The sequence below is a fragment of the Trichechus manatus genome, unplaced genomic scaffold (assembly GCF_000243295.1).
Source record: "Trichechus manatus latirostris isolate Lorelei unplaced genomic scaffold, TriManLat1.0 scaffold00065, whole genome shotgun sequence".
In the NCBI taxonomy this organism is placed as follows: domain Eukaryota; kingdom Metazoa; phylum Chordata; class Mammalia; order Sirenia; family Trichechidae; genus Trichechus; species Trichechus manatus.
Genome location: NW_004444001.1, coordinates 1,597,749 through 1,619,658, shown reverse-complemented (window position 1 = coordinate 1,619,658; position 21,910 = coordinate 1,597,749). Strand labels below are relative to the sequence as shown.

The 21,910-nt window shown below is 43.7% G+C and overlaps 1 protein-coding gene across 2 annotated transcripts; it reads right to left on the bottom strand.

Moving 5' to 3' along the window:
* Positions 1-891: 891 nt before the first annotated feature.
* Positions 892-19,931, bottom strand: CUNH6orf89 (chromosome unknown C6orf89 homolog). Of its 2 annotated transcripts, none has more exons than XM_004379413.3 (7): positions 19,420-19,929; positions 18,741-18,954; positions 13,336-13,490; positions 13,070-13,209; positions 7,761-7,890; positions 4,130-4,253; positions 892-1,054 (listed from the first exon to the last, which is right to left on the bottom strand). In XM_004379413.3, exons 1-7 carry the CDS (start codon positions 19,606-19,608, stop codon positions 960-962), a joined length of 1,047 nt encoding a protein of 348 aa, XP_004379470.1. In that variant the 5' UTR covers positions 19,609-19,929; the 3' UTR covers positions 892-959. The 2 variants fall into 2 exon arrangements, with proteins under 2 accessions (XP_004379470.1, XP_023589912.1); XM_023734144.1 differs by lacking the exon at positions 892-1,054 and adding an exon at positions 2,370-3,835 and having other exon boundaries at positions 19,420-19,931.
* Between the last annotated feature and the right edge of the window lie 1,979 nt (positions 19,932-21,910).

Here is a 21,910-nt window from a genome sequence, read left to right as displayed (position 1 = left end):
GAGTTCCTCCCCCAACCACATTACAACATCGGTTTGACACATCTGTGAAACATTTTTCCCTGCAGAACTGCAGCCTAAAGATCAAACCCAGGGAGGCACCCTCTCCCAAGCCAGCTAAGTCATCCCCCTCTGAGGACACTTTTGAAGGCAGCACAATGGGCAGGAGCAGTGCTGCCTTAGCACTCAGGGCTCCGCCTGGCCAAGGGAGGGAAGGTCAGGAGCTGAACGTCTGAGAAACCAACCAGACAGGCAAGGGAGGAGGGGAGCTAGTGAGGCAGGGGTATTAGAACCTGATAAAATGGAGAAAAATACTACCTTAGGAACTACCATTTCAAACTACCATTTCAGCCCGGCATCACTGAGCCTCCAAGCACCACGGACACCGGCAAAGAAGTGCCCTTCTGAGTACAATGCACAGTTATTCCATCTTTTCCACTGGTTCTAGACTGCGTTTTGTGTGGGAAACTGCAATGATTTATTTATGCAGCCATGGATTTCCAGAAAAGTACAGGATGATGTGGCCAGGAAGACGGGGGATAAGCAAGACCACCTGGTAAAGGATGGCTCTGAAGTCAGGACCTGCTGGCTGCCTCTCTTGAGGCCAGGGAGCCAGCAGACGGGATTATGCCCATGCAGGTGACAGAGGGCACTGACCCTATTCCCTGCCTGGGGGGCAGCCTCGACGCCAAAGGGCCTGGAAGAGCCCAGTCTCTCGCAGGTGGGTGCTGACAGAGTCCTGGCCAAGTAGTGCAGGTGGGAAACCTTCCGGGCCACGTGCATGAAGTCGGGAGTGTGGGTCCCTGGCCACCGCCTCCACATACTGTTGGCTCACACACACATGCAAAGAGCAGGTTACTATAAGGAACCAACCCCTGAGAGAGTGGTGTCATCGTTTTTATTTTCCCCCTTTCAGCCTGGTCTTCAGCTCTCAAAGCTGTTCCTGTATAGAGTTCTATTTCCTACGGTTCTGAGAGGGTGGTTCCATCGCAGATGACCAAAGGCTGGGTCCCTCTGGCTATAATGTAGACCTTCCAGTGGGTGGCACCGGCATAGCCTTGAAGGGAAACAGCAACAGGAAAGCACGTTAAAGTTAGGGGCGGTGACGGTTGTGGGCAAGAGCAAGTCTGCCAGAGTGTGCCCTCAGGAGCACCTGCAGTCAGTCAAAAGACAATTCCTGCTTTGAAGTTCATCCGGCTCTTCCTGACATCAATATTCCTAGCTAGTACCAGTCCTCTCTGTAACCTAACACCCAACAGGAGCCACTCTGAACGAAGGTGCTTTATCATCAATCCTCACCTAGGCAACTGGGAATCATACCTGCAACGGTTTACAAAGGCAAAATGGTCTAGGTGAGGCTGGGCATCCATTCTCTGACTGACCTCATCTTTTTTTAGCAAGAAGACAGGATGGGTTCTGAGGGGGAGCAGGACCCCCCTTTCCACTTCTCCTGAGGTTATCTATAATGCGGGTGCATTACAGAACATCCCGATTAACCCAAACCAGCATTTCTGAAATTCTGTTCTGCAAACAGTGGTGTCTCATAAGACACTCCAAGGAAAAGGAATTCCATGGCCAAGTAAATGAGGAACACTAGGTTCCTCAAGGCTTTTTGGAGCCTTAGGTACACGAATGTGCACAAAACATCTACAAGGCAGGCATTTCCCATCAACTGACTCAAGAACCCTATTTGCCAAGGGCTTTTCCAAGGGGCTTCTGTTCCCATCCCTGGGGTCAGGAGTGATCTGAAGAACCAGTGATGGAACACTGACCTATATCACTTCAGTGGGCTAAGAAGACAAACTTGAAAACTTGAGCATTTCAATAATCTCCTGATGGAAATTCTCCTAGAGTACATCATACTTCCCTACCTATCTTTAAACTGATAGCAGTAAATGTAATTTAACCTTTACAGGTGATTCAAGGAAGGGCACTATGAACAGCAACTGTGCTATACAATAATTGCAGGTAGGTGGTGTAGGCCCAACAGCATTGGTCTACATCATTCTTGAAAAAGCCCCCAACAAAGGTTTTCTGACGATCTTTAACCCGTCCCCTCTCCCTTCAACCCCCACAAAGACAACGCATATTTTGTCAGAAAACATGGGACTTGTCAAGTGCCATTCGTAAGGGTCCCTGAGGCAATGGAGCTGTCATCTGTTCTACAAGCACTGACTTATTCCAGGACCGTCCCACCATCAGGGTCTGATTCCCTGTCCTCACTTTTAACTGCAGTAGCTGTGGCCATCCGGCCATCACTTCTACTTCTGCCCCTGCTTCAGGTGCCCACTGTTCTCTCCACCCCACCCCCGTTATTCTCCCAGACTCCCTCTCCTCCTCTTCTTTGATTCAGTCTCCTGTCCCTTCTCCGTACTCATGTCACGTGGCTGGCCTTTGACAGACACTGCCAATCCCGGGACTCCTTTCCTTCCACCAGCAAACCAGCCCGTCAAAGCATGGGAGGGATCATCTTCTGGTTTTTAGGCTCTTCCGGATGATCTGCACCAGTGTTGGCTGCTCAAAGCTTCTCTGATCACTGCCAAAGACTCCTTTTCTTTTCGGCTAATTTTAGAATTGGCATTCTGGATGCTTTGTGGGAGCTGGAAATCTGGAATTTGGATAACTGAGGTGTTTCTATAGTTTCTGAAATGGTTAGGTATTTGTAGAACATAAGACAGAAACTTCTTTCCAGTACAACTACACACTCCAAACCTAAACATACCATACAGAGTTTTGCAATAGTCATTCCTCATGTGAGGGCCATTCTACTACAGGAAAATAGTTCCAAAGAATTTCTGTACAAGAATTCTTTTTTCCCCAAGGACCAGGCCAGCTGTTATTGCTTTATTTGTGCATTTCAGTAAGTCCCAGGGTTAAATGAATCAGACTTACAGACAACTCATACTTGCCCTTTAATGTTATGTAAATTTGCCCTCACTTTCAAACAATTGAACCAACCCCTACTCTGCTCACAACAAATTCTTCATCACAATTACCTTCACTTGCCGCACATGCAACTTTTAAATCATTGAAAAGGCTTGTAGTCTTTTCTTGCACTAAAGTAAGGCTAAATAAGATCCGTATGCAGCTGTTCCGACTTACCTACAAATTCTTAAAGACACACTTAGGAAAGGATCTCGTTAGTAACCTGGGGACTGCCTGTATTTATCAGTTAATGTTTAATTTGTGCATTATTTTTATTTTTCATTTCTAAATTGAAATAAAGTTATGTAACTTAAAGCTTGGCATAGTTTGCAGTCCACCCCCTACCGCCAAATGAGGTGAGAGGTTTCTAGGGATTTAGGGGGTCATCTGAGGGGTTAAAATTAAAAGAAATCAATTGGAAAACCAGTCTGGGCTTTGCCAGGGATTGTAGGCTGCCCTAAGGTTCTGTGAGGCAGGAAAAACAAGGAGGTCAGTGGTGACACTTGCTGATTTGTTTGTTTCAGCCAAGAAAACTCTGCTGACCCACTGATTGCTACTGACAGCAGCTGATTTGAACCTGTTTCTTTGGAACAGATTTTTAGACTATTAGGCACAGAAAAAGTCACCGCTGGGAAAACATGGAGCCAGAGTCCAGGGTGAGTCATCAACATAGGCTGCAACTTGGCCGTGGGATCCATGTCGAAGGCAGCATTTCCTTGGGCGCTGTTGCCGTATATACTTTTCGTCTTGTTTTATGGGCAAAATGGGCATATAAAGAGTTTGCTCTAATCTTGAACTGCCCCTTTCTTGGCTTGATTCTGTGAAAGTAGACAATTAAGACTTGCTGTCTTGTTTGATTGACAGTGGGGCCTTGGCATGGTCACCTCTCCTCTCTGGACCTCAATTTCCTCATCTGTAAACAGAGGGATTGGTCTACATATCTGCCAGAATCCTAACTTAAAGTTTCTATGACCAATGGGCATGTACATTCGAGATGTTGTACGTACAACAAGAAATTTCTCTCTGCTACATGTTCTCATTGGTTGCTCCATTTTTAAGAGCAAATACAGACCCTGATAATAAAAGTTGTTTTTGACTCTACTTCATTGAACCTTTGGGAAGGCAATATTTGATGCTCAGAATATTTTCTGAGTTAAAAACTAAAAAGATCCTGTGGTCGACCCTGCCCTCCTGGGGTCCTACATACCGATATCCCCTGGCTCTAGCTGCATCGCCATGGACTGGCAGTGTCTCCGGCACTGGAAGGGAGGGATGAGCTGCAACATGGCCTCACCACTGACAATGGTAAACAGCTCGTGCATTCTGTGTGTCTGTAGGAAAGAACAGCAGGGGAAAAAGGAAGGGAAAGACAGCAAAATAAAATCTGGGGTTCAGTGGGGGATTAGTACACAAAAATCCTTACACATGTGGCTGTGAGTTTCCTAGCAGCCTAAGCAAAGAGGAAAATAGAACCAACAGCACAATTCAGTTATGTTCAAAAGATAAAACAAACTAGTTTCTCCTAAGCATGGCATCTCCTGGTACTGAGACCAGGGTAAAATCTCTTCTATGGGTTCTCCTAAAGAGACATGGTGACTGAGTAGGCGACATCCTCAACAACAGCCCTATAGCAGATAATGAGCTTCATAATTTGCAACTATTTCTAGCCACGGCTTCAAAGTAAGCAAAGGCAAAAATGCCTAGTTCTGCAATTAGCAAAAGAGGTTCCAGAAGAGACCAACAAGTGGTAGTCTAGGTATGCACTCTCTGAGGGCTTGGTTTGATCCAGACTTTTTAGAGAAATTGATGGCCTGCGTTTCCTTTGCATGATTTTCCATGGACATCATTTGCTACCAGGGTTTTGATAAGAATTGAACAGCAGCAAGTTCAAGTTTACACTTGCTGGCAAAAGTCGGCTAAACAAACATGCCATGCTACTGATTAAAACCTAATGACAGTCATGTTGCCTTCTGATTTTGAAAACTAAGAAGACAACCAGGATATGCACCTCGGTAGGTAATTATTGCACCTTGGAGGGTATACTACTGCCACCAACAGGCTTTAAGTGCAAGCTCCAGCATGCCAGGCAAGGAGCGATGAACCCTGGGGCGGGGGCAGGGTAGGCAGTAAGGATAAAAGACGGGTCTTACTTGGGCTTCTCTCCCTACCCAGATGGTAAGAGAAAAACCCTAGTGCCTTGCCTCTCCCTCCTCTCCCAGCTCCTGCCCTTTAGGGCAGCCACATCAACTGCAGCAGGGGTCAGAAGCCTGGCTTCCTGGGCCCCTGGTTTCCTCTCCACCACTCAGGGCCTCCAGAGCCTTGGGTTTTGGCCTTCTCTTTCCCTGTTCTCAACCCCATCTCTCTGCTGCTCCCACAGGCCCTGGCCATGCTGCTGCTGCCATGGCAACACTAGAGCCATTTCAACTGCTGCTGTAGTAGCAGCAGGACTGGGTGTCTTGAGCTGGCCTGCGGCTGACTGGTAGCAACACTGGCAGAGGCCCTGACATCTGCAGTCTTGAAAAAATCCCCAAAAAACTAAAAAAAGTGGACATATCTCTCTTTCCTATGGGCCGGAGAGGGGCATGACTACGTTACTTGGCACCCAGGATGGAAAGAAACAGATAACAGGATGGAGCAGGCCTGCCTTAGGCAACACCACGGAGTGGGTGAAGTGAGCCTTGCAGCCCCTCACCTCTTCCCCCAGGACCTCAGAACAGCCTGGTCCACTTCCTATCTTCTATCCCAAGGCTGCCTCTTGCATACAGGGCCCCAAAACACGTGACTTCCCAGGGACCTAAGCCAGAGATGTGGACAGCAGGGTTGGGTAACAAGGGTGGGAGAAAGGACAGCTTGGGCCAGGGTGGGGCAAGAGATGCTCCAAGCAGACTCTCAGGAGTTTTGCTTTTTTGGGCCCCTCCCCTTCCCAAAACATCCTTGAGATAACTTTGATAGGTGTTTGAGTGACTCTGTATTCACCCCTTTGGCTGGGCTCACTGGTGTCCCAGTTAAACAGGCTGGTGAGATTAACTTCAGTATTCAAGTAGGAGCATCAAGATAAAGGCCCTCGCCCAGAATTATAATTATGACAATGAAATCATGTTAGCGCCCTGAGCTCTAGCCCAGGACAACCGGATAAATTCCTTTATAATCTGAGGCAAAAGCCCAGCACCTCCACCCCACTGCTGGCAGACAGAAGTTCTTACTTCTAGACAAAATGTTTGCTTTTGTAGACTTTTAAATTCCTTCAACACTGTTCAGCAAATTTGGAGCCAGACAATAGTATCAGGAGGCTGAAGCCACAACCCGGAGTTGGTAGGGGCCACAGTTCAGGAAATATACATTTTTTACAAAGGAAAATTCATCCTTTTAATTCTTCTAAAACAACCCAAGCTCAAACATCTTCTTCAGGAATGAGATTCAACCAAGGAGCACTTCAGAGAAAAATAAACAGACAAACACAGAAAAGAGTTACCCAGTCGGCTGGCCCCCAGAGAGGTACCTGCCAGCTCTAGGCCCTGTGGTCCCTCCTCTCCTCTGTAAACACTTAGCCAAGTACCGAGCTGGGAGGTGATGGAGGCTGAGTGGGCCTTTCCACCAGACTGTGCTACCTGCTTCAGACATGTGTCTACCAACCCTTCTGTCCCAAATCCTCCCCACACTCCCAAGATTTTTGCTTTTCCAGTTCTCTACCAGAAGTATCTTCATTTGTTTGTTCCGGTGAAAGGCAACCTGGGGGTGAGGAGTGAAGGGGAGCCCTCTAATTAACTTGCTGTGTGTAGCTGGGCTCGGTTTCCTTATCTACAAAATGAAGAAGGTGGATTATTCACTTACATACTGTTGATTTACAGCTTGCCTACTTCCTAAAATAATTTGACTAACAACTCTCGAGTCCTTTCAAATTTTAGCATTCCACCACTGGTCTCACCCCTTCAGGAGCAAGGGAGAACGAAGAAAACAAGAGAAAAGGGAAAGATTAGTCCAAAGGACTAATGGACCACAACTACCACAGCCTCCACCAGACTGAGTCCAGTACAACTAGATGGTGCCCGGCTACCACCACTGACTGCTCTGACAGGGATCACAACATAGGGTCCTGGACAGAGCTGGAGAAAAATGTAGAACAAAATTTTAACTCACAAAAAAAAGACCAGACTTACTGGCCTGACAGAGGCTGGAGAAAAATGTAGAACAAAATTCTAACTCACAAAAAAAGACCAGACTTACTGGCCTGACAGAGGCTGGAGAAACCCTGAGCATACCCCTGGACACCCTTTTAGCTCAGTAATGAAGTCACTCCCGAGGGTCACTGTTCAGCCAAAGATTAGACAGCCCCATAAAACAAAACGAGACTAATGGGGCACAACAGTCCAGGGACAAGGACTAGAAGGCAAGAGGGTACAGGAAAGCTGTTAAGAGGGAACCCAAGGTCGAGAAGGGAGAGTGCTGACATGTCGTGGGGTTGTTAACCAATGTCATAAAACAATATGTGTACTAACTGTTCAGTGAGAACCTTCATCTGTAAACCTTCATCTAAAGTACAATAAAAAAATAAAATAAAATTTTAGCATTCCACTTCCTCTAATGTAGAAAAGTAGCTTGCCCCCAGGTATTAAGGGCAGGAAACAGATTTGCAAGGTAACCAGACCTTCTGTACACCTTCATAAAAAGGTGGTCCACTGCAGGTTTCCTGGCTAGCAGCAGTGGGGGAGACCTTTGTACATGTAGGTGTCCTCTCAATTCACCCTTTAAGTCGATATGCAGGGGAGGCCTTGGTTATGGCATCAGCCCAGTCCCAAATGAGGAAAATTCTAGATCCAGGTTCTCTTAAGATTTCCTACCTTACTCCCCACAACAGGTTCCGGGTGAAGAAGGAAGCATTTTTTCAAGGAGGCATCTTTTGGAAATGGTAGGTAGGTGAAAACAGGAAAAAGCTCATGTAAAATTTGTGACCTATTCAGAGGTCTTCTCCTGTAAAAGTTTGAAACAGAAAAAAGTAATTAAGCTGGGCAAGCCAGCCTGTTCCATGACTTACAGAGAGCTAAACAAGGTCAGAAAAATGGTGGGTAGTGGGTAAAGAGGAGGAAACACAGGTATAGTTTCTTAAGTACTTGGTCCATGAAGAATAGTACATGCACACACATGAACTCTACAGCCACGATCTGTACATGCAGCTGTTGTTGTTAGGTGCCATAAAGTCGGTTTAGACTCACAACGACCCTGCATACAATAGAACAAAACTGCCTGGTCCTGCGCCACCCTCACAATCCTTGTTATGTTTGCGCCCATTGTTGCAGCCACTGTGTCAATCCATCTCGTTGAGGGTCTTCCTCTTCTTCGATGACCCTCTACTCTACCAAGCACAATGTCCTTCTCCAGGGACTGGTCCCTCCTGATAATATGTCTAAAGTACGTGAGACGAAGTCTCACCATTCTTGCTTCCGAGGAGCACTCTGGCTGTACTTCTTCCAAGACAGACTTGTTCATTCTTCTGGCAGTCCATGGTATAGTCAATATTCTTCGCCAACACCATAATTCAAAGGCATTAATTCTTCTTCAGTCTTCCTTGCTCATTGTCCAGCTTTCACATGCATATGAGGTGACTGAAAATACCATGGCTTGGGTCAGGCGCACCTCAGTCCTCAAAGTGACATCTTTGTTTTCAATACTTCAAAGAGGTCTTTTGCAGCAGATTTGCCCAATGCAATGTTGTTTCATTTCCTGGCTGCTGCTTCCATGGGCGTTGATAGTGGATCCAAGTAAAACTAAATCCTTGACAACTTCAATATTTTGTTTATCATGATGTTGCTTATTGGTCCAGTTGGGAGGATTTTTGTTTTCTTTATGTTGAGGTGTAATCCATACTGAAGGCTATAGTCTTTGATCTTCATCAGTAAGTGCTTCAAGTCCTCTTCACTACAGCAAGCAAGGTTGTGTCACCTGTATATCACAGGTTGTTAATGAGTCTTCCACCAATCTTGATGCTGTGTTCTTCTTTATATAGTCCGGCTTCTCAGTTTATTTGCTCGGCATACAGGTAAGTATGGTGAAAGGATACATCCCTGACACACATCGTTCCTGATTTTAAACCACGCAGTATCCCCTTGTTCTGTTCGAACAACTGCCTCTTTGTCTATGTACAGGTTTCGCATGAGCGCAATTAAGTGTTCTGGAATTGCATTCTTGGCAATGTTATCTATAATTTGTTATGATCCACACAGCTGGATGCCTTTGCGTAGTCAATAAAACACAGGTAAACATCTTTCTGGTATTCTCTGCTTTCAGCCAAGATCTGTCTGACATCAGGAATGACATCCCTCGTTCCATGTACTCTTCTGAATCCGGCTCGAATTTCTGACAGTTGCCTGTTGATGTACTGCTGCAACCGTTTTTAAATGATCTTTGGCAAACTCTTACTTGCATGAGATATTAATGATATTATTCGATAATTTCTGCATTCGGGTGGATCACTTTTCTTTGGAATGGACACAAACATGGATCTGTTTAAGTCTGTTGGCCAGGTAGCTGTCTTCCAAATTTCTTGGCATAGACAAGTGAGCACTTCCAGTGCTGCAACCATTTGTTGAAACATCTCAGTTGGTATTCTCTCAATTCCTGGAGACTTGTTTTTCGCCAATGCCTTCAGCACAGCTTTGACTTTTTCCTTCAATATCACTGGTTCTTCATCATATGCTACCTCCTGAAATTGTTGAACATCGACCAATTCTTTTTAGTTCAATAACTCTTTGTGTGTTCCTTCCATCTTTTTTTGATGTTTCTTGTGTCATTCAATATTTTGCCCAAAGAATCCTTCAATATTGCAACTTGATGCTTACATTTTTTCCTCAGTTCTTTCAGCTTGAGAAATGCTGAGGGTCTTCTTCCCTTTTGGTTTTCTAACTCCAGGTCTTTGCACATGTCATTATAATACTTTGTCTTCTCGAGCCACTCTTTGAAATCTTCTGTTCAGCTCTTTTACTTCATCATTTCTTCCTTTTGCTTAGGCTACTTTAATTCACCAGCACCTTTCAGAGTCTCTTCTGACATCCATTTTGGTCTTTTTTCTTCTTTCCTATCTTTTTCATAACCTTTTGCTTTCTTCATGTATCATGTCCTTGATGATATCCCACAACTCATCTGGTCTTCAGTCATTAATGTTCAATGCCTGAAATCTATTCTTGAGATGGTCTCCAAATTCAGGTGGGATATACTCAAGGTCATATTCTGGCTTTTGCAGACTTAATTTTTTTTCTTCAGCTTCAACTTGAACTTGCATATGGGCAACTGATGGTCTGTTTCTGCAGTTGGCCCCTGGCCTTGTTCTAATGATATTGAGCTTCTCCATTGTCTCTTTCCACAGATGTAGTCGATTTGACTCCTGTGTTTTCCATCCAGTGAGGTCCACGTGTATAGTCATTGTTTATGTTGTTGAAAAAAGGTATTTGCAACGAATAACTTATTGGTCTTGTAAAATTTTATCATGCAATCTCCAGTGTTGTTTCTTTTTTTTTAATTGTGATTTAAGTGAAAGCTTACAGAGCAAAATAGTTTCTCATTAAACAGTTAATACACAAATTGCTTTGTGACACTGCCAATCCCGTAATGTGTCAACACTCTGCCCTTCTCCATCCCAGGTTCCTTGTTTCCATTTGTCCAGTTTTCCTGTCCCTTCCTGCCGTCTCGTATTTGCTTTTGGGCTGGTATGCCCATTAGCCTTGTATACATGAAATACAAAGCACATTCCTCACGTATGTTATTGTTGGCCCTACAGACCTGTCTGATCTTTGGCTGAAGGGTGAACTTCAGGAGTAACTTCAGTACTGAGTTAAAAGGGTGTCCGGGCGCCATACTCTTGGGGTTTCTCCAGTCTCTGTCAGACCAGCATGTCTGGTCTTTGTATGTGTATGTGTGTGTGTGTGTATGTGTGTGTGTGTGTGAATTTGATTTTTGTTCTGCATTTTTCTCCTGCTCTGTCTGGGACCCTCTACTGTGATCCCCGCTAGAGCAGTCGGTGGTGATAACCAGGCATCATCTAGCTGTTCTGAGCTCAGTCTGGTGGTGGTTGTGGTAGTTGTGGTCCATTAGTCCTTTGGGCTAATCTTTTCCTTGTGTCATTGGTCTTCTTCATTCTCTTCTTCTGCAGCTGTGATGGGATCAGTAGATTTATCTTAGATGGCCGCTTGCAGGCTTTTAAGACCTCAGTTACCACTCACCACAGTCAGATGCAGAACATTTTCCTTATAGACTACGTTATGCCTATTGAGTTATATGTCCCCTGAGACCATGGTCCCCAGCCCTCAGCCCAGTGTCATTTCTATCACCAAGGCCATATTTTCCAACTAGTGATGCCTCTTCTGTTTCCAACTTTCACATTCCGATCACCAGTAATTATCAATGCATCTTGATTGCATGTTTGATCAATTTCAGACTGCAGAAGTTGGTAAAAAGCTTTAATTTCCTCACCTTTGGCATTACTAATTAGTGTGTAAATCTGAGTAACAGTCGTATTAACTGGTCTTGCTTGTAGACGTATGGATATCATCCTATCACTGACAGTGTTGTACTTCAGGATATACCTGGAAATGCTCTTTTTGACAATGAATGTGACGCCACTCCTCTTCAACGTGTCATTCCTGGGATAGGAGATCATATGATTCAAAATGGCCAATGCCAGTCCATTTCAGCTCACGAATGCCTAGTATAGCAATCTTTATGCGTTCCATTTCATTTTTGACGACTTCCAATTCTCCTAGATTCATACTTTGTACATTCTATGTTCCTGTTATTAATGGATGTTTGCAGCTGTTTCTTCCCATTTTGAGTCCTGCCACATCAGCAAATGATCTCAAAAGCTTTACTCCATCCACATCATTAAGGTCGACTCTACTTTAAGGAGGTAGCTCTTCCCCGGTCGTATTTTGAGTGCCTTCCAAACTGAGGGGCTCATCTTCTAGCATTATATCAGACAATGATCTGCTGCTATTCCTAAGGTTTTCACTGGCCAATTTTTTCAGAAGGAGACTGCCAGGTCCTTCTTCCTAGTCTGTCTTAGTCTGGAAGCTCCACTGAAACCTGTCTGCCATGGGTGACCCTGCTGATATTTGAAATACTGGTGGCATAGCTTCCAGCATCACAGCAACACACAAGCCACCACAGTATGATACACCGACAGATGTGTGGTGGTGTACACCTGGTTGGGATGTTTATAAAGCCCAGCTAAAACAACACGTACAGGAAGGAAACAATCTATTCATCCCATCTTGAAAAACAGGCTGAAGAAATAACAGGCTAGGAGGGGACAAAGAAGAAGAGAAAAAGAGAGGATAAAAAACTTAAACCTTCTTCTGAGGCAGAGTGGTATGGCAATGGGGGGCCTGATTACCTTGTTAAACTGGATGGTCATTCATGTAAATAAAATGGCAAATTTAAAAACAGATGGAAGCATCAAAAATTATCAGTAAGTTCCAACAAAAGCCTAAATAACCAATTTTAACTCTAGAATGGTTGCAGATGGAAGCTAGCTTTCCTTTACTTTCTGGAGAGCAACCTGACCCCAAGGAACAGACCACGCCTTCTACAGGACACAAGAAGGAACAGGGAGACAGATCTGGGTTTCGATCCTGCTGGGTAACCTTGGACAAGTGACTTACCCTCTCTGATACCCACTTTTCTGATCTGAAAAATGAGAATGATAATTCCCACTTTCCAGAGCTATTATGAGCATCACCAATGGACAAGAGACATCAAGCACCAAGGCACAGTGCCTGGTGCAAACAAGTGCCAGAAATGTAGTCTTCCTTCTATTTGTCTTGTTCTCTCTTTACTCCTTAATGCTCAGGACCAGTTCTGCATAAACATAAATGCTAAACACATACTTAGAAATATATTATGGTTCTATTAGGCAATCCTGGTGTCTGCCCATGGCGACCTATCCCACCCCTCCTCCTGACACACCTTTTCCATCCGTCTCCTTTGTGTGCATCTTTTGTTTTCAATAGTGAGCTCTGGGGGACCATTTGACTTAAAGTGGGCATGGTAAAGTGCTTACGTAGTGTCGAGCACATTATGGTCTCAGTGGTAGCTATCACTGTGTTAACATTTGGTCTGCCCTCTTCCTACACTCAGGATAAGAGCCCCTTTCTATGCTCACCATGGATAAGGAAACGGGAACCACCGGTCAGGAAAACAGCGCCACCATTTGGTGAAAAACCCTTCGGTGAAGCCTTCTGCAACCTCAGGGTATCGACACAAAAAATGCTGAAGCTCCTCAGACAACAGAGGCTGTTCCGTCTTGGAAAGGCAGAAAACAAAGCAAAATAAAACAACACTGGGTTAGTTATCAGAAATTTCATAGAGCTTGATGTTTCCTAGCCTTTAAACAGGTAATCAAACAGTGGGAGAATCAGGCGTGCTTACCTTGATCACCAGAGGATGGAGTTGCTCAAACCTCTCGGGAGTATCTTCTAGGAGCATTACCTTGAGCGGTAAGTTCTGGGTACAGTCAGTGCAGTTGGCAGGGATGGGGTCTGACTCATTTTGCTCACAGTCATTTGTTGACCAGGGGTCAAACTCTGGGAGAGGAAGGGATATGGAGAAAGCAGATACAGGAAGAACACAGCTTATAAACCCAGTAGCTCCAACAAGGAAACTTGAAAAGAAAAATATTATTGTAATTTGTAAAAACTAACAAGGATACACACTGATGACCTGAGAAAAGATACATATGAAATAAGTAGCCTTTGAGGGGAGGAGCAGAGGGCCCAGGGGACAGAGGTGGGAAGAAGAGGTACTTTTCTCTGTGTACGCTTTCACACTTTACAGAGAATTTTTTTTTTTTTAACATGTGCATGTATTCCCTAAATCAAATAAACAAATAAAGTGTTTAACAGTTGGAAAAAACATTCAACAACGTGAGGTTGGAGATGCAGCTCTTCCTGTTTTCTAACCTGTGATCCACATGTTTGAAATGCCTACAGCACACGAGGGTGGGGCAGCTAGAAAGTGTGGTCCCACAGTCACTGTGAACCTTGTGGTGTGTCTTCTCACACACTCCAGGCATGTGCCTAGACCCTTGGCTCACAAGTATGCTGACAGAGGCCAGGACAGCTCTGGGAAGGAAAAGTGAGAAGAGTGTACACAGAGAGAGAAGAGACGTAGAAGAAAGATGGGACTTTTCAGGCGCCCATCTTTGGGGTAAAGTGAACTGCATCTGCCCTAGCGCCAAAGCAGGTGAGGGTCATTAACTGATGTTTCTACCACCATGGACCACAAGTTGATCAGAAATGGAAGAACACTGCACGTAAACCCTGATGTGAGTGCCAGCCATCTCCTGACACCGTCTCCTGGGTTGGCTCCCTCTCTGAGGGGTTCCTCTTTCTACACAGCCTTTCCCAGTTTCCCTCTGTTCCTTCCCTCTGACACCATCCCACTTATCATGTTATTGCATTATTTCTTGTTTACTTTCTGTTCTGTTCTGGGTTTCATCTGTGTTCTCTGACAGATGTGTTAAACTAGAATCTGAATCCAAAATGTTTCACAAGATGGTCTCTGACTAAAACCCAATGAAAACCAATCAGGAGACAGCCTACAGCAAAAGACGACAGACAACCAAATGTGGCTGAATTAAAGTCAATTATTTAAATCAATAAACACAGTTGGAAGCTGACTCTGAACTACAAACCACTTTCTGTAGATGTTGGCATCAGCAACAAAGACAAGCAGCAACAACTTTATTCTTGTTTTCTTTAAGGCAGTACTAGTGGGGCTTAAGAAATCCTCATTAGGGAAGGACTATGTTTCTTCTTAGCAAACAGTCTCCTGAATACCCTCCAAGCACCCTCCATCTCTTGCAGATGGTACCTGAGATCCCTTGAGTCAGCTGCCTCATTCCCTTCTCAGCCTGTCTTGGCCTGCAGGTAGATTACCAACCAGAAGCCTACTGCTGCAACCCTCTCCTGGATAGGGGCTTCTCCTCCCACAATGCTCACCACGAGCCTCCAGGAGGAAGGTGTGGCCAGACTCCAGTGTGGCCTCTGTCAACTTGAGAAGGTTATGTATGTTATGTTCTCTATATTATGGTCTTGGAGTCATAATGCCCCAGAGTGAGTAAAATCCCACCCTGGAATAGCCAACAGCATGCAGCCTGACTTTCCTATGCCATCACTAATCCACAACTTTTCTTCAACTCCCTAAAGGATGCTGTAGCTCCTCACAAAAGAGCTATCCACTCTTCCTGCACCGCCAGGCAGAAAGGCTGCTGGAACTTGGTTATCAACTTCCTGTCTTTCTTTTTATTATCAAGGCTTCTTGACTCCTATGACCAAGCCCATTGCCGTAGAGTCGATTCTGACTCATAGTTACCCTACAGGACAGAGTAGAACTGACCCATAGGGTTTCCAAGGAGCACCTGATGGATACAAACTGCCAACCTTTTTGGTCAGCAGCTGTAGCTCTTTACCACTACACCACCAAGGTTTCCTTAACTCCTATACCAGCTACTTAATATAAGAAAGGCCGCGACACAGAGGAGGAACTCCATATATAAGAGTTAAATAAAGCCCATAATCTGTATTCCAAATTCCCATCACGGTTTGGAATTCATTTCACTGTTTGAGACGTCAAAAACAATCTCTCAGACACAACATGGCCTGAAGTCAAGAGACTGCAACTGTCCACCCTTCTCGGCATACTGGGCGCTCAGCAGAACAGCCAGAGTAGGCCAAGGCCGACAGGCAGGAGGCTTCCTGGGGCCTGAGGGTTGTTTACAAAGAAAACTCACTTAGGCCGGTTCATTGTGGACAACTGTAACGCACTCTGGAATTTTAAGTGAGGAAAGTCTTTTTACACAGATTATCAACCTGGCAAAAAGCAAAAAAAAAAAAAAATCTTTCTAGGACAAAAAAACCATTTTGGGTAAAAACGACAGGAAAGAGAGAAAGGAACAAAGCCAATACTAGCTCCACAAGAGCAGAAGGTTTGGTCTGTTTTGTTCACTGCTCTGTCAAGAACAGTGCCTGGCATAATGCAAAAAAAAAAAAAAAAATTCATACCAAACCAAACCCATTGCCATCAAGTTGACTCTGACTCATAGCGATCCTACAGAACAGAGCAGAACTGCCCCGTAAGGTTACCAAGGAGTGGCTGGTGGATTCGAACTGCTGACCTTTTGGTTAGCAGCCAAGCTCTGTTATAGTAGCACTAGATAATTAAGACACTACCCAAGGCTGGAAACTAGAAAAAGAGGTGGAGTAGGGTCAGGAGGAAACACCACCATTGGTGGTGGTGCCTCTGGCACAGCCTCCCAGCTCCAGTTCCCTTTATCACTGCCAAGGCCCCACTGCAAGGAGGGTCAGGTGACCCTGGGAAGCTGTGGACAGGCCAGTCCTTAAGAAAACAATATGCTCATGGGGTTTCCTTTGGGGAGCTGAATCTGCCACACCATCCTCCCCTGATATTTACTTTAAAGACATTGCTGTTGTTGTGTGCCGTCGAGTTGATTCTGACTCATAGCAACTCTATGACTAAGGAGAACTGCCTCAAAGTAATCCTAATTTGAAGACAGTTGTTTTTAGTACCAGGACGTTAAGAAAGATATTTATATTTTTTACGTTTCCCGCTCTCTCACAGGCCCAGCAGTTTGAACTTGCTTGTACCTAATTCTCCCCAACGTGTTTTTATTTACCCCTTATATGATGATGTGTTCTTAAGTTTGTTTCCTTTCAAATGCTATGCAAAAGGCTCTTAGTTTTACCTATCCACAGCTTCCTAGAATTATCACACTTAGGAAAACATGGTACATAAATATCCATATTTACAAGTGAAAAACAGCACTGTAACAGAATTAACAACATTAAATAGCTAAAACCACACCCCTCCAATGCTTTCTCTTTGGGACTTAACTCCAAGGACTCATTTTATTTTCATTTGCAAGGCAAAAAATTAATTTGGAGTGGATCAAATAACCTGGCCTGTAGACAAGACATTAATGCTTCTTGAATTTTAAACTCTGATTTAGAGAAGGAGCAAGCACTATCCATTGGCTGTCTTTCATTTCTTAACTCAATAGTCTGTGGAGATGTACTTTGTAGGATGGGAGGAAGGAAAGTAAATGACATTAACCAGGTCCTAAAAACGGTTTAATTCCTCCCATGTGCAAGGAGGCTGTGAGGAGAAGATAGGCAGGAAAGGAGACAAGTTTCTCTGGCGCCTGCCCGCAGATGCTCTGGACCTTCCTGCTGGAGTTGAAAAGTTCATTTTTTGAGCTCTGCTGGTGACATTTCAAAAACAACTTTCCCAACAGATACAAGGAAGTTTTATCTGGAATAAAAAACTCTAAATATATGATCTGTTGATTTAAAAAAAAAAACAAAAAAAAAAACTCACGAGTTTTGTTTTAGAATGTTTTACAATGTTACTTTCCTCTGATTCTGATATATTTTGGAAATCTTTCCATGACTTTCTCGAGTGTACAAAAAAAGCTTTCAAAGGCAACTCGATCCAAGTGATGATTCTTATGATTGATTAGGTCTTGGCTTAAAGAATGGCATTATGATTATAAAGCTTAGCTTCAGCTAGCAAATTTTTTCTGAAACACTACTGAAAAGAAAACATATTTCCTCAACAGTTATGCTGGATCCTAAAGGTTTCAGAACACAGCTATACAAAAAGTTCTACAAGCCATTTCTGATATTAATTTACATATTCTTCCATATTGATAAAGAAGATAAATACTACCACCAAAAAGAAAAAAACCTCAAAATAATATCCCTCTGTTCTTTCTCTTAAGGAGCCCTGGTAGCATAATGGTTAAGCACTCGGCTGCTAACCAAAAGTTCGGCAGTTTGAACCCACCAGCTGCTCCACGGGAGAAAGATGTGACAGTCTGCTTCCATAAAGATCTCCAGCCTTGGAAACCCTATGGGGCAGTTCTACTCTGTCCTATAGGGTCGCTGTGAGTTGGAATCAACTTGATGGCAATGGGTTTGGTTTGGTTTATTCTTTCTCTTAGGAAGAAAGACATGGCAATCTATTTCCAAAAATCAGCCAATGAAAACCCTATGGATCACAATGGTCAGATCTGCAACCAATCTTGGGGATGGCATAGGATCGGACAGCATTTCATTCTGTTGTATATGGCGCTGCCAAGAGTCGAGGGCTGACTCATCTTACCGCATATTACACTATTCTCAAAAAGAAACCCCTCAAATGATCTGTCAGACTAGGAATTCCTGTGATGGCACTGATGCACTGTTACTAGAAACCTGTTTCTTAAATTCAACTTATTGGCAAAATTAATACACTTATGAGCACTAAATGAACTATGATACAGAGAGAAAAAACTAAATTGGAGGAGTAGAATATACAGCTACACACAAACTTAGCCCAATGGGCTAAGGACTGATAGAAGATCTGGTTAAAAGAGGCTGGACTCAGATGTTTTCAATAAATCAATAGTGATTTATAAAATACCTAGTATGGATAGGAATCACAGGAGAGAAAAAGGTAGACTAAGATAGAGTCAAATCCTTCCTATAGGCAAACATTCTCATCCCCACCCTACATGTTTTTGAATCAAGAGGTTTGAATTTTGGCTCCACAAGATGTGTCTCTCTGGCTTATCTCTTAACCTCTCTGAGCCTCAGCTTCTCAATCTGCAAAATCGGGATAATAAAACCTATCCCACAGAATTTTAGTGAAGACTAAATTTAATGAGACAAGCCCAGGAAAATGCCTTCCATTAGATGTCAATAAATGTTATTTCCTTTCCCATCGTATACTGTGAAGAAAGTTGTATCTTGTAAGTAGTAATTGTGGCATTCTACCTGGAAAGGGCCTGTCTTCATCATCCCTATGTGGAGGAACTCCCTTATTTTCTGGCATATACTTCTTGGTAATGGGCAAGGACATCAGCCGGATGTGATGGATGAGTGAGAGCCAGGTGTGAGCTCCTGAAAGCACTGGTTCAGGTGGTAATGGGCTGAAAGGTTGAATCACAAAGTAGGCAGTGAGCAAGATTAATCCCAGGGTCACAAGGACCTACAAGGAAAGATAAGAAAAGGATTAATAACTATCCCAGCAAACAAAACACCATAATACCAAGGGAGGGTGGGGGAACAGTCCTCTTCTGCTATTCCCAATGTGCCTTAAGAACTAATTCATTTTCATAAACAAGCCATTCACATTCACGTCTGAAAGCATCTAATGTTTGAGAACTACGAGGACTGCAAGGCTCACCAAGCTTCTATCATACTATCAGGGGATATGTCCCCCATTAAAAAAACATGCACAAATATATTTTAATTATAAATACACAGCTTTCATCTAGGACCTTGAACCAAATAGTCAAATTTCCTAGTAACACATGATAATAAGAGCGAAGGACAATTTATTCACAGAAAACACAAAGTTCAGTGGTGGAATCAGTCAGTGATAATATCTGGGCAGAATGCTGAAGAGTTTGTGCTCTGTCTAAGCTATTTCCAAGTCAGAACATATTTTTACCTTATACAGAGCTATAAGGAAAGGATACTGGGGCGCTCCCCTCTGAGGTTCATTCTTTTCCAGCAGCTGTCTGATAAATTTTTCAATTGCCTTCTCGGACATGCCACACTGATGGCCTGTCTGCCTCACCAAATCAACAGTCTCTGAAAGTTTGTCATAAATGCTGAGCTCGTTGGCGGCAAGATCCATGTCTTCCAACACAAAATCCCTGAAACAGAGAAAATAAATGTAAAAAGAAAGATGGTTTCTTTAAAATTGCATCCTCCTCAAGTGGAACAGTGCTTCTTGACATATCTGTGGGGAAGGACCATTTCTGCTGTTTTCTCAATCCACTGTAGTCCAATACGTTTTGTAAAAGACAATAAATATGTCCAGACAATGTCAATTTGCTATGCAAGTTTTTAAGCGTCACTTAATTGTGGGCTAGTAACAAGGCAAGGATGGCGAGACTTCGTCTCATGTACTTTGGACATGTTATCAGGAGGGTCCAGTCCCTGCAGAAGGACATTGTGCTTGCTAAAGTAGAGGGTCAGCAAAAACGAGGAAGTTCCTCAACAAGATGGATTGACATAGTGGCTGCAACAATAGGTGTAAACACAGCAACGATTGTGATGCTGGCACAGGACCTGGCAGTGTTTCGTACTGTTGTACATAGGGTTCCTATGAGTCTGAACTGACCCGACAGCACCTAACAATGACAACAACTGGTTTAAGGAGCCCTGGTGGCTCAACAGTTAAGCGCTCTGCTGCTAACCAAAAAGTCAGTGGTTCAATCCCACCAGCAGCCCCACAGGAGAAAAGACTTGGCTATCTGCTCCCATAAAGATTATAGCCTAGGAAACCCTATGGGGCAGTTCTACCGTGTTCTGTAGTGTGGCTAAGAGTCAGAATCAACTTGATGGCACACACCAACAACAATAAATGGTTTATGGACCAACACTAATCCCCAAACATATTCTGAGAACTGGAATATGGAGAGTGTTGTTGATCAATTATTTCTCTCCCATTGCATCAGACAGACCTTTTAGCAACACAAGAGGAGGAAATGATCACTAAAGCCAAGTGTTACGCTGATAAGCTTTGTTCCTGGCTGAGCAAGGATTTCAGTCAACACATAAACTGTGACACGGGGCTCTTTCGACCTTCCAGGGGGCAGTAATGCTTCCCAAACATAATTTTAGACAATTAAGAGCACTTTTTTGTATTTTATATATTTAGAAGATCTAAGATTTCTAACTAATTTCAAATGAATTCAGGTTGTGTTCTCATAGTTACTTTAAAGCCAGATTGTTCCATATTGGCCATGGAAAAATAAACACCAAAGTGGCAAAGTACAGTTCTCTACTATCATTTATAAAATGAAATTAAATAGTTATTTTGACAAAGTGCTTGGGTTACATAATAATATTTTTCTTTATTGGCAGGAGAAAGGACAGTGCTTGGAGTTTATCACCTCTTCTACTGGACTTTTTTTTAACTCAGAAGGTCTTATTTTGCATTATTTCACCCCTAAAGTACTTCTAATTTTAAAAAACAACAACGTGTATATTCTTTCAGGAAGGAGATGCTGCCACCTGTAGGGGAGAGGACAGCAGGCATGTAGCTCCAGCAGAGAAAAGGAGGCCTAAAATGTCACGTGCCAGCACGCCTGTAAGCATATCTCCTTTTCCAGCAGTGTAATTCTTTCTGTCTGGTCCTCTTTATGACTATTAACCTTTTAGTTCACTAGTTCATAACTCTGCTTGCACCTTAGAATCACCGAGAGAGCTTTTAGTAAGTGTTCATACCTAGGCCCCAACCCAGACGAATTAAATCAGAACCAGACTTCTAATGGTAGACTAGGTGGTGCAAACAGTTAAGCACTCAGCTGCTAACCGAATGGGTGGAGGTTCAAGTCTACCCAGAGGTGCCTCAGAAGAAAGGTCTAGTGATCTACTTCTGAAAAATCAGCCACTGAAAACCCTAAGGAACACAATTCTATTCTGACACACACGGGGTCACCATGAGTTGGAATCAACTCAACAGCAACTGGTATAATCTAGACTTTGAGGAATTGGGGGAGGGAGAGAGGAACCCCATACACTAAAGGGGACACATCTCTTCCTCAAATTTGTTTGTTTATACTTTTATTCAGTCAGTCATTTAGTAATGGCAAGTTGTCACACTGATTGCTGAGTAATTCATCTTATGCCCTGAGATTTGAAACTATTGTTGTTGTTAGGTGCTGTCAAGTCAATTTCGACTCATGGTAACCTAATGTGTGCAGAGCAGAATGGCACTCCAAGGTTTTCAAGGCTGTGACCTTTCAGAAGCAGATCACTAGGCCTTACTCCTGAGGTGCCTCTGGATGGGTCTGAACTGCCAACCTTCGGTTAGCAGCCCGCTACCCAGGGCTCCTCACTACGCCATTCTGACAAGAGGCCAGGAGGAAGGAATGCAAAGCATTAAGAGCCACACTCACAAAAAACAAAAATTAAGATGTAGCACTTCC

Bases quoted from the DNA above. Each gene is read 5' to 3' on its own strand.
- CUNH6orf89 (XM_023734144.1), bottom strand. From the start codon at position 19,608: ATGGATCTTGCCGCCAACGAGCTCAGCATTTATGACAAACTTTCAGAG. The intron at 18,955-19,419 runs GTAAAAATATGT...CTTTCCTTGTAG, and splicing joins TCCTTATAGCTCTGTATAAG to GTCCTTGTGACCCTGGGATT. The intron at 7,891-13,069 runs GTGAGCATAGAA...AAACTTTTACAG, and splicing joins TTCCCGTTTCCTTATCCATG to GAGAAGACCTCTGAATAGGT.